This window comes from Nothoprocta perdicaria, unplaced genomic scaffold, assembly GCF_003342845.1.
Source record: "Nothoprocta perdicaria isolate Ctin4 unplaced genomic scaffold, notPer1 scaffold_65, whole genome shotgun sequence".
In the NCBI taxonomy this organism is placed as follows: domain Eukaryota; kingdom Metazoa; phylum Chordata; class Aves; order Tinamiformes; family Tinamidae; genus Nothoprocta; species Nothoprocta perdicaria.
Genome location: NW_020455921.1, coordinates 2728918 through 2740273, shown reverse-complemented (window position 1 = coordinate 2740273; position 11356 = coordinate 2728918). Strand labels below are relative to the sequence as shown.

General features: G+C 43.3%; 1 protein-coding gene across 1 annotated transcript; it reads left to right on the top strand.

Annotated features, from left to right (window-relative positions):
* The first annotated feature begins 2311 nt into the window (after positions 1–2311).
* On the top strand, positions 2312–10291 carry MRPL15 (mitochondrial ribosomal protein L15). The gene is made up of 5 exons (XM_026050107.1): positions 2312–2413; positions 4784–4941; positions 7935–8100; positions 8607–8730; positions 9874–10291. Exons 1-5 carry the CDS (start codon positions 2315–2317, stop codon positions 10209–10211), a joined length of 885 nt encoding a protein of 294 aa, XP_025905892.1. The 5' UTR covers positions 2312–2314; the 3' UTR covers positions 10212–10291.
* Positions 10292–11356: the final 1065 nt, after the last annotated feature.

Here is an 11356-nt window from a genome sequence, read left to right as displayed (position 1 = left end):
GGGGCGCCCGCCCCCTGCGCGCCGTCATTGGCTGCCTCGCGCCCCGCCCGGCGCCGAGGTGAGGCGCGGCGCATGCGCGGCCATTGGGGCCGTTACGGCCGTTAGGGCTGCGCGAACTGTCCTTGAGGGATCGGGCTGGTTCCCCGCGCGTTAGCACCGGCGGCAGGAGAGAGCGGGGGTACTCCCGCTGTCAGCGCTGCGAGCCTCTCTGGCGGGGCCGTTAGCAAACGCCAGGGAGCAAACGTTCCTAGGTGAAGTAAAGCTGAAGGCCGGTGTGCTGGGGAACAGCCCCTTTCTGTGTGCTAGTTACCAGCAACTTGTTTTCTTRTCGAAAGTCGGCAACTACCGTCTGTTTTGGTTGTTTTTCTGGGTGTAGAGTGACCTTGAAACACTTGGCCTATTTAAAACCCTTTCAAAGGGGCATGGGTGCATCTGCCAGCTTGTGTTGTACTTTTGTAGTTTAGCTTGTATGTGTGCTTGTGAGCTAAAGGATTTTTATAAAAATCATTTTTTTTCTGTTAGAATGTTTTCTAAGCTTCAAAAAATAAAGAGATATAAGCCAGTAAACACAGGGAATAGGTCAGAATAAACACAGCAAGCAGTATTGTTAGATGTATATCACTTGTCTTCTTCAGATGTCTGCATTGCCAGATTAAATCCCTTGGCTCCAAGCTGCTGAATAAATGATCCTTATTCATCTGGAAATGCAGTGGACTATTCAGACACTCTGTACTGAAATTACTGAATTGTTCCAGTCCATTCTGAACACTGAGACCAGCTCCGTGCAAATGCGGCAAACACATTTCTAACTAAATCAAATACTTTGTTCATTGTCTTCCATTCCATGTATCTTTGTCGGGCACTTCCTCCCAGAAACTCAGTCTATTCGTTGTGTTCTGCGGGGTGGCATCTGGCTGACACAGATGCTGTTTGGCAGCGCAAGCAGCAGTTGTGTGTAGCAGGATGAGATATTTCCTTGACATCCTTTGCACTGGTATGTGCTGTGCAAACAGGGGTGTTTTTTCACAAAGCTTTTGCCCTGAAGTGTTTGTATTTTTGTCGGTGTGACTGTATAAAATAAATGCACTGGATACCAAGCATGTAGCATTAAATACGCAATGTGTTYTGCCATGATTGCTATGCTGTATTTGTATAAAATACTTAAATTTCGTGGGATCCCTGGGTGGCAAAATTGGGTTAATTTCACAGGTAGCTTTGGGGCTTCTGGTTCTTCTCCCTACTTCAACRTGTGTTCTCGCTTTGTGTATTCTACCCAATTCAAATCTCCAGCGGTATAAAAATGTAGATTYGTGAAAGATTAAGAGTTCAATCGAGTGTCAGGTGCTCCTGAGATGCGCCCAACCTGACATCTACTGTAAAACACGTCCTGGGACATGAGCAGGTTTGTCTTCCCTCTCTACTGTGCTGCTCAACGTTTTATTTAGTRACTTTTAAGTTTCCCGAGGTGGGTCCTGGAGCTCAGGAGACCCACGTCTGCTCTGCTGGAAGAGAGCCTTTGACCAGCACAGCTGCAACTCCCTGGCCTCCCTCCGCGGTTGTTTCTGCCTTGCTGCAGGGTCACTGGAAACTCGCAGACTTTATGGGTGTGAATCGCTCTCCTGCACCYGGGCAGTTGTCCGAACCGACCCAGACAAACGTCGTGGTCATTTTCCAAACGCTGAGGGCATCGTGCCCAGAGCGGCCCGTGGCAGACGGGACTTGGCTCCTGTCTGTGCGCTAACCTAAAGCAACTGAAGTGCCTCCARCCCACAGAACTTGGCTTCTGAAACACCAACATAATCACCGAATATACCTGAATTAGGCATCTTTCAAACCCTCGTAAATTGTTTCCTTACAGTGAAAGGGCTGTAATTTAATTAGCATTTGTCTATGTTCACGGTTCTGTTTAAGGCAGCGCCTGGCCCCAGGCCCGGGCAGTTCCTCACGCGGCGGCCCCGCCGCGGCTGCTCCCCCGGCGCCGGTTCCCGGCGCTGCCGCCTCTCTGCGGGCGGGAAGCGGCCGCACGAGCTCCACACGCGGCGGGGCCCGTGGCAGAGCCGTCAAAATAACGATTTTTCTGTCAAAACCATGGAAAGGCTCTGAGAGGGGAGCAGCGGGCGGGTGCGACCGGGTCGCTTCAACGCGCACCGCGCCCGCCCGCTCCGCCATTGCTCCCTCGGGTGGCGCGTGCAGCGCGACACTGCCGGGCGCCCGGCTCTGCCGTAAAGGAGCGCGGCGCGGCGCCCTGGCGGCGCGACACTGCCGGGYGCCCRGCTCTGCCGTAAAGGAGCGCGGSGCGGYGCCCTTGGCGGCCATGGGCAGCAATGGCGCCAACCGGGCCCTGGAGCTGCTGCGGTCGCTGCCCAGGGTCACCCTGGCCAACCTGAGGCCCAGCGAGGGCTCCAGGAAGCGGGTGAGTGTCCGCAGCGCCCGGGCCCGCCGTGCCCTGGCGGGGCCTGGCGCCGAGCGCGGCCCTCGGGGCCGGGGAACGGGCGGGAGGCCGCGCGCAGGCTGCCTGGGGGACTTGAGCTCCATTTCTGTGTGTGTTTGCTTGTTATTAGATCAGACCGCTTTTTCTTGGTTAAGAAASATTAACCAAGTCTTTAACTAACGAACTGTACAAATATAGGTTGCTAGATACACCCCTAATTTTTAGCTTGGCTCCACTGCCCACTTAAAATCCCGTCAGTGTTTCAAAGGCGCCCTGTCTATGGCCGTGTGTTGTCCATGTCCTTGTACTGACCGAAGTCCCCAGGCAACGTAGGGTGAGTACAGGCAGCCGCCCAAAGCGGGTCCGCCTGTGCCTGCAGTGGCCCCCGTGCCCYGTGTGTTGTGTGCTGGTTGCTGCATGCTGAGCTGTTTCAGGGAACCAAACCCATTGAAAACTAATCAGACAAAAATTAGCTTTTATCAGTTTAGTTGCCTGATCTGTCCCATGCAAAGCCACACAACTGCACCCAAGTTGAATGTCTGAATACAGAGACATAGTGTGGGAGTAAGGGATGAGGTAAGTTTTTTTTTTTTTTTTTTTTTTTAAGTGGCAGGGATAGATCAGGCAACTGCACTTGAACTCTGCACTAATTGATTTTAATATAGGTAAGCTGAGCATCTCAAATGAAACAATATGTTTTGACCACGTTAATGTTTTTTTTTTTTTTTTTTTTTTTTTTTTTCCTGGTGTGTATCTGTACAGGCCTTTTTACTGGTCTCTCAGTGCACATTAAGGCCTCTTTGACTTTGGAAGACTGATACAATAACAAGGGTAACAAGGTATTTTGTCCTGGCAGAACAGGGCCATCAAGATAAGTACCGTGATGTTGTGCTCAGTTCCATATCTCCATTTTATTAAAGATTCTGTGCAGCAGTATAACCACATAGAGCAATTTGCAGAATTAGGGCTGCCCAAAGTTTGGTTTTCYGAAAGTTGAATAAAAAAGAATACAGAGAGATTGTAGTCTCTTTGATAGAAACTTATTTGAATTATTAGTGCTGCAGCAGAGACTCTGCTGTGACTTACCCTGCACTAGATGAGGAGCACTAGGAAGACTGTTCACAATATGTTGGGTTGCCTCATTCCCAGTGCGACTGGTTCAAGCTGAGGAACAGAATGGAAGGCAGCCAGTGTGTAGATTGTGCTGTGCAGCTGTGAAGCAGCCAGTGTAGCCCCTTCACGTGTACTTAGACTCCTGTGAATGTCAGTTTAAMCAGGAAAAACTTGGTGGAACCAAATGGACCCCCAGGCCCGTGGGAAGCGCGGTTAGGAGGGTGCGGAGCTGAGCAGGGAGCAGGCGGGATTTGGGAGCGGGTGGGTCCATCTCACCCCTAGCAAAGGAAGGATCAAAGCGAGCCTTGATGCTGCAAAATCTTTAGGAATTGAATAAAATCAGCTTGGACTGYAGGTTTTTGATAATTTTGGTCAAAATGAACTGGCACTTTTGTTATTATAATTTAGRAAAAAAAAAAACCAAAAARCTATCACTCCCAGCCACTCTTTTCCGTTCTTGCCTTGCTGCCTCTTTGTCTCTATGTGATGGTTCAGATATTCATCTTTCAAATGCTGCAATACATTTGTAAAAAATATATGGAAGTACATCTACTTTGGCTTAGCTTTTCCAATCTGCTTCACCTTTCAGCCATGCAAGTGTTTCTGCTGGCACAAGGAAGAGGTGGATGCGAGAGGATTGTTAAACTGCTACTTACTGCTGTAGTGCCGGTTTAAAGTGTTCCTAAAGCTAATAGCTTAATTTCACAGTCTTAATTTAAGCAGCACTAAAAGTTTTAAATGGAATCTGTTCTTYTGATTTGTAGTCAGTAGAAATTACAGTAGTTTCAATTGTGATAGCTGCAGATTTTTGAAAGTCTGAGCCCACCAAAAAAAGTTCATATGTATCTATGACATACGTACTCTGTTCCCTCCAACCTGAGGTATAATTGATTTTTTTTTTTATTGTTAGCATTAAGAGAATTCTTTCTTTCAGCTTTGAACGTCTTACGAAATAGGAGGAACTATCAGTAGTTAATTCAGGAAAATTAACTATTTTGAGAGTAGAGTATTCTTTCTGTCGTAGTTTATGTTCATATTTTTGGTGACAACCTTCCTCAGATTGTGCTCTGCGCAAATTGCAGCAACTGATTTTCTAGCTCTTTTTTCTCTTAGAAAAAAAGCTAGACTTGAATTTTTCCCCAAGAAACAGCGCTCTTCTGATTTATATTCTAAGGTGTTATATTTAATAGACAGCATGCCTGAAGTAGTTGACGGAATGTGTCCTTGCTTCCTTTGAAGGAAAAGCGGCGGGGACGGGGAAGATACGGAGGCAGAAAGTGTGGCCGGGGTCACAAAGGACAGCGGCAAAGAGGAAACCGCCCTCGGCTGGGCTTTGAGGGCGGTCAGACTCCCTTTTATTTGGTCATCCCAAAATACGGGTTTAATGACGGACATAGGTAAGTTGCTTTGTACTCGCTCAGAAATGAAACGTCTGCTTTTGTCTGTCTCCTGAAGCTGATAGTCTGCCTCATGGATGCAGCCTTATGCCCTTGCTCCTACAGCTGGCTGCCTGTCCGCTCTGTCCGCTAGTTCTCCCTTTGTACTGGCTTTACTTTTCCTCTGCCAGGCTTCACGAGGGTCACGCTGTTGACCTGCCTGGAAACAGTCCCATGTTGCTCAGCAGACTCCAGTGAGGGTGTCAGATGGGCAAGTGTGATCCAAAGTCCCTTTCGTTGTTTCTCTCTGCCCTCTTCACGTTAAGCTCTGACCTGCTGCTAACCAAACATTTCTGTTTTTCCTTGTTTTCTGCTTGCTGTTGTTCTCTGCAAAAATGTTTCTGTTTGCCTCTGCTCCACCTTTTCCAGCTAGGATCTCATCAAATCCTTTAATATCAACTCTCTTGGGTGAAATCATTAAGTTCTCTTTCACCGTTGTTCTTTCTCGTCCTGTTTTGTCTTGTTTGCACTTCTGTATCTCTTCCAGCCATTTAAACTTAAAGTGATTCTTCTGAAGCGTCTTTTCTTGAATTATTGCTCTCAGATCTGCATGCCTAGCTTGTTATCATTTCCTTCAGTATACTGACAATTATACTGATTTTTTTTTTTTTTTTTTAAGTTAATTCTGTCTCTTAAGTCAGTATGTGACCTAGGTCATCAACCATTCTGTTGCTTTTAGGTATGGTTACAAGAACTGCTGTACCCATTTGCAGATTACAGGTAGTGGTAACAGAAATTGCCCCAGTTATAGCCACTGAGATAGTTTTTTAGAGAAGCAATATCTTCAGTAAGTTATTTCTAAGATCTAACAACTGACATATTTCTTAGTTCTGTATTTCTGGTATATATTCTACTTTACCAGAGAGTTCTAAACTGGAAGAATTCATGTATTCATAGATTATTACACTTGCAGCTTGATTTCATGTTAATAACATGACTTCAGCAGGTAGCTGTGTGTTATTGTATTTCCGTTCTTTATGGATGCRGTGTCAGTTATCGTCCCTGCAGGTCTGCCGTAGTTAGAATCACGCTTCAAAACTAATTTCCAAATACTGTCGTACCCTCCTCTTCCCTTAGCTTGTGGCAAAGTGAATGAGCGGCCCTGTGCCGAGGCACAGAGAGGCTCGGCAGTCCCAGGAAGGAAGTGCTGCGGAATGCAGAGACCAAATTTCTTACCTTGACAGTGGTCACAAGTTTCTTAACAACAGAGCTTCTGCAGTGACAGAAAATTAACAGAATCTTACTGTATTTAACTGCATCTGGCAACATGTGATAATAAGTAAAGTATTACGTATATTTTTTTCAATGCTGTTTGCAAAGTTCCAGTCAAAATGCCAACCAACAGTAAATGGTTTTCTAGCTGGCATTGTACACTAACTTGAGAGACAATATTGTGTCAGAGTGGCAGCATCCTGAGGTGGAGGCGACTTGAGCATCTCAGATTTGGAGAGGCTGAGGGCCCTGGGCCTGCTTAGCCTGGTGAAGAGGAGGCTGAGGGGAATCTGACCTGTGCACAAGTAAAGCTAGAGGGTGGGCAGCAAGAGGATGGGGCTAGACTATTTTCAGAGGTGGCCAGTGATAGGAAAAGGGCCACAAACTGAAGCACAGGGTTTTCCATCTGAGTTTGAGGGAAAACTTCTTTCCTGTGAGGGTGACAGAGCCCTGGAACAGGCTGCCCAGAAAGGATGGGGAGTCTCCTTTTCTGGAGATACTCAGACCTTGCCTGGGCATGATCCTGAGCAACATGCTCTAGGTGACCCTACTTGTGCAGGGGAGGGACTAGATGGTTTTCCAAAGGTCCCTTCCAACTTAGTCATTCTGTGAACAGTCTTTCCCTGCTTAGCCTCACCTCACTGTTCTTTCTGCCCGCAGCAGTGTTTCTCTACTTTCAATTTTTCCTGTTGGGAACTGTCTGATAGGGTAGTTTGGGTGTTTGCCTGCCTTTCTGCACGCAGCTTAGCATTCGCAGAGATCAGCTGCTTTTCTGTTTTTTTACAAATTTTTGTCACTCTCAAATTTCCRGTAGCAGCAGTCAGAAGATAATGTGAGATTTTGAGCACCAACATAAACGGCATGCAGTAGACATAGATGCCAAAATTGAAACACTGCTTTAAGGTTTGGCKTGTTTAGTGAACTTAGTACTTTATAAAATGCCAAAGCAAATTTTGCTGAGGTTGATGCTATTGACAAAATACTCATTTTTCTTTTGGGGATATGGGTGAATGCATAATTTCTGAAAGTTTCTCTCGCTTGATGGTATGTTGAGGGTAACTCTATTTAATTTCTTTGAGATGTCAGGTACAGTGCTATCTCTCCAAAAAAAAAAAAAAAATAATACAGCTTCTTGGACAGAGACAAGCTGTGAAGGAAGATGTATTATCTATGGCTCATTATGGCTCTTATTATCTTACGGCTCATGGGGTGTTCTTAGCAGGGGTTGAGAAAGGGGATATCACATTTTTTGGGAGGGAGGTGGGAGGAATGTCAGGTTTTCCATGGGCTGTACCCTGTAGATGCAATAGTTCAGAATCTTGCTGGTTTGCCAAGAAATGCTGACACTTTATTTTCCTTATGTATCCTTGCTTTTTGAAACAGTTAGCTGGTAGAGAGGTATTTTGGTATAAACTCAGCTTGGCCATAGGAAAATGACTAATGTAATAGTCCTCCCTCAAAAACAAAAGAAAGGCTAAATTCATAGTGACATCTCAGCCTCTAGCTAGAGCTTCTGAGTTTAATTTTATGCAAATCTATTTTGAAGAAAGTAGTTGTCCTTAGGAAAAGGTAACAAATGGAAAGTGTGCTGTCTTCTAGCTGTGCAGTTCCTATTGAAGCTTTAGTATGGTAATTTTGTAACTTTCTGCTTTTTTCTTTCTTTTTTTTTCTTTCTTTTTTTTTCTTTCTTTTTTTTTCTTTCTTTTTTTTTCTTTCTTTTTTTTTCTTTTCTTTTCCTCCAGCCTCAGACATCAGTATCAGCCACTGAGCCTCCAGAGGCTGCAGTACCTGATTGATCTGGGTAGAGTTGACCCCAAGCTCCCGATTGACTTAACTCAGCTCGTTAACGGCAGGGGTGTCACGGTGCAACCTCTGAAAAGGGATTATGGTGTCCAGCTGGTGGAAGAGGTAAGCATGCAAGGGAGCTCTATTATTTTAAGTAACTTCAAGCTTTGGGTTTTCAGGTGAATTCTTTTGTGCTAGGCTGTTGCTTTTTATTCCGCCTTTGTTTTGGGAACATCATCACTTCTCCTAATTAATTTGCTCTAGGTTTCCTGTGATGTTATAGTCACTAGAGGGCACTGTGTGTTAGCTGGAAAAGGAGCTGGTGTTTTAGGCTTGGAGGACTCTTTACAAAAGTAATACTAAAGATGCACATACAGAGTGGTTGTACAGGTATGTTAGAATAAAGACTAGAATGTACTGCAAGGAATGTATAGGAATTTGGGAGCAGAAATGAAAATCTTTTTAAATTTGACCCATGTGAATTTAATTTGGTGACCCTCGGTGCAGAAAGAAGACAAATCATACTTTGCAGGGGCAGAGTTTGATTTTGCTGTGTTTATTACAAGTTTGCAGTGAAGAACAAATGCATTCCTCAAAATACTCACTTCCATCTGTGTTGAAATTTACAGGGTGCTGATATTTTTTCAGCAAAAATAAACATTGAAGTACAAAGGGCTTCTGAATTGGCTATTGCAGCCATTGAGAAAAATGGAGGTGTTGTCACAACGTCCTTCTATGATCCCCGGAGTTTGGGTAAGAATTCTTCTTCATTTCTATTTAAGAAAAACAAAACATACAAAGATTAAGTCATCTAAGGCAAAGTTTCACATATAGTTTTGTTGCTTTTTACTGTTCACCTCCTGATCCCTGTCAGTGTCAGTGTTCATTGGCCAGTAAGCCAGTCAAGATCATTCTGCATTGTGCATGTTAATTTGTTCTGTAAAGAGAGGAATATAAAAAGGATAGTTTTCTTGAATTTCTYTTTTAACTTTCCCACCTGCTTTAATAAGTAGGAAAATGCAGAGAAAAAAATGTATTTCACAAACACTGTGGATATTTATATTTTTAATTTTAAAGGCTTTTCAAGTTAAGGTGAGGAAATCGCTAATTTTTAGAAGCTTAGAAACATTCCAGTCAAAATGGCTATTGTTTTCAGAAAACTTTCACTGAAGAATGTGGTTTGGCTTTGCTTTGCTTGAGGCTGCATCGTCACTAATGCTCCTTTATGCTGCTTATACTGACATTAATGGAGCTTGCATGTGTGAATGAAGTATAGGATGAGAGAGTGGGCTCTTTTTAGTACGAAAGATATATTATCTTGAAATTTTACAAGTTGATTTTTTTTCTAAACCAGAAAAAAATCTCCAAATATTGAAGGTAAGTGGATCAAGAGTATAACTTGCCAGTTGTGGTACAATGTCAGGAGAATCAGTTTCGTAAATGCACGTGCACGTGCTATTGATACTTTATGTAAAACACTGATCAGATAGTGACATTTATGAGTATCACTGTGTTTAATAGTGGTACAAATATATTGTTCTTAAGCACCAAGTGCTTGTGCTTTACATCTGTTGACATCTTCTAGGTTAGATTATTGTATCTTTCCAAGCAGAGAAGTAACAAATTATCCAGATTGCTTTAACTGATATTTATAACGGCAGCATTATTTCTTTGGTTAAATAGAACTTGTAAAAGCAATATCTCATTCTGAACAAGAATATTCTTAAGATTTCTTAATTTTTTTCTTCATAAGTGAGATCAATTTATTTAATCAAATAAAGTGAGATCAATTTATTTAATCAAATAATGCCCTCATAAAACAAGGTGTCACTTAATGGCTTTAAAAACTGGTTGTGAAGCACAGGATCTCATTGTGTCTCTCTTGCTCCTGGGCAGAAATTCTGTGCAAGCCGGTGGTATTTTTCCTGCGTGGGCAGCCTATTCCAAAGCGAATGCTTCCTCCCGAAGACCTGGTCCTTTACTACACGGATGCCCGGAATCGAGGGTATCTGGCCGATCCATCCAAGGTACAAGAAGCCAGGCTTGAACTTGCCAAGAAATACGGTTACACTTTACCAGACATAACCAAGGACGAACTCTTCCAAATGTTAAGCTCACGCAAGGATCCTCGACAGATCTTTTTTGGCCTTGCTCCAGGATGGGTTGTAAGCTTGAGTGACAAGAAAATTCTGAAGCCAACCGATGAGAGGCTGCTCAAATACTATAGCTCGTGAGTGCAGGATTGGARACAGCTGCAGGTGTTCAGGAAACATCTGGGTGTGAAATAATGGCTACAAAACGTGGGTTTTTTTTTTTTTTTTTTTTGAGACTTCTGTTGTACTGGACAAAACAGATCTTTGTTTATGTAATCTRCTGGTATAGCTGTCAATATTTCTTATTGTCATAACATAATGTAATAAAGTCCTTATACTGGAGACAGAGCAGAGTCTGGCAAATAAAGTACGTATTTGAGCCCTTTTTCTTGTGAGATTTGCCTGTTATTTTCTCTAAGTATTTTAATGGCACATTTACTTTAGAAGAGCATTCCTCAGAATAACTTGGCTTCATACTTGGCTTATTTYTCCTGCAGTTTAAAATCTGAAACAGGACTGTACAGGACTGATATTATAGTTACAATTATATTACACAGCATCATAATTAATTCCTCTGAGACCATCCATTTATTGACAGAATAAAAATACAACAGTACAAAAGAGCTCGTTAATTGCTTTTAATACACCAACTGCCATCATTAGGATTAAAGCCTGAAAGATCTTGAATTTTGCCTCCTGTGCTCACTTCTCCAGATCTTACATTTGAGAAGACATGACTATAGATCGGTACTTTAAGACTGATCTGGATCCTTAGGACTGAGCATTTAGGACCAGGGATCAAGTCWTGGATTGAAAAGTGAGAGAAGAGGTTAAGTTAATTATCAGAACTTGATCTGACTCCTCGCAGATTAATGAGATGCTTCTCAATAGCTTGAACTTCAGTGGAAGAGGAATTTGCCTTTAAAACAGAGATAATTTGGTTATCATAATGCAAGAGGTCCAAGAGATAAGAAGAGTTAGCCTTGCCTTCTAATTTTGAAATGGAAGTGCTACTTGGGGCTTTTTATAGGTGCTACACTATCCCAGGGCTCCATTTCTGTAGTTGAAGAATGGTAACTAATGTGTGTGCCTTAAGGAAAGTCCATTCAGTTTATTTTTATTCAGAGGGGAATGATTAGAGGATAAAATTGTTGTTCCACTCTGTTAACACAGATTTTTGGCTTTACTCGACAAATGATGTTGTCAATTAACACAAGCACCTGTTATCACAGATGGACTAAAACACAGCTCTTTCATTCCCACACTGAACAACTAGTCTGTAATCC

Excerpts from the sequence above, each read along its gene's own strand:
- MRPL15 (XM_026050107.1), top strand. The coding sequence starts at position 2,315 with ATGGGCAGCAATGGCGCCAACCGGGCCCTGGAGCTGCTGCGGTCGCTG. Across the intron at positions 2,414-4,783 it reads GCGAGGGCTCCAGGAAGCGG|GAAAAGCGGCGGGGACGGGG; the intron begins GTGAGTGTCCGC and ends CTTCCTTTGAAG. Across the intron at positions 8,731-9,873 it reads CTATGATCCCCGGAGTTTGG|AAATTCTGTGCAAGCCGGTG; the intron begins GTAAGAATTCTT and ends GCTCCTGGGCAG.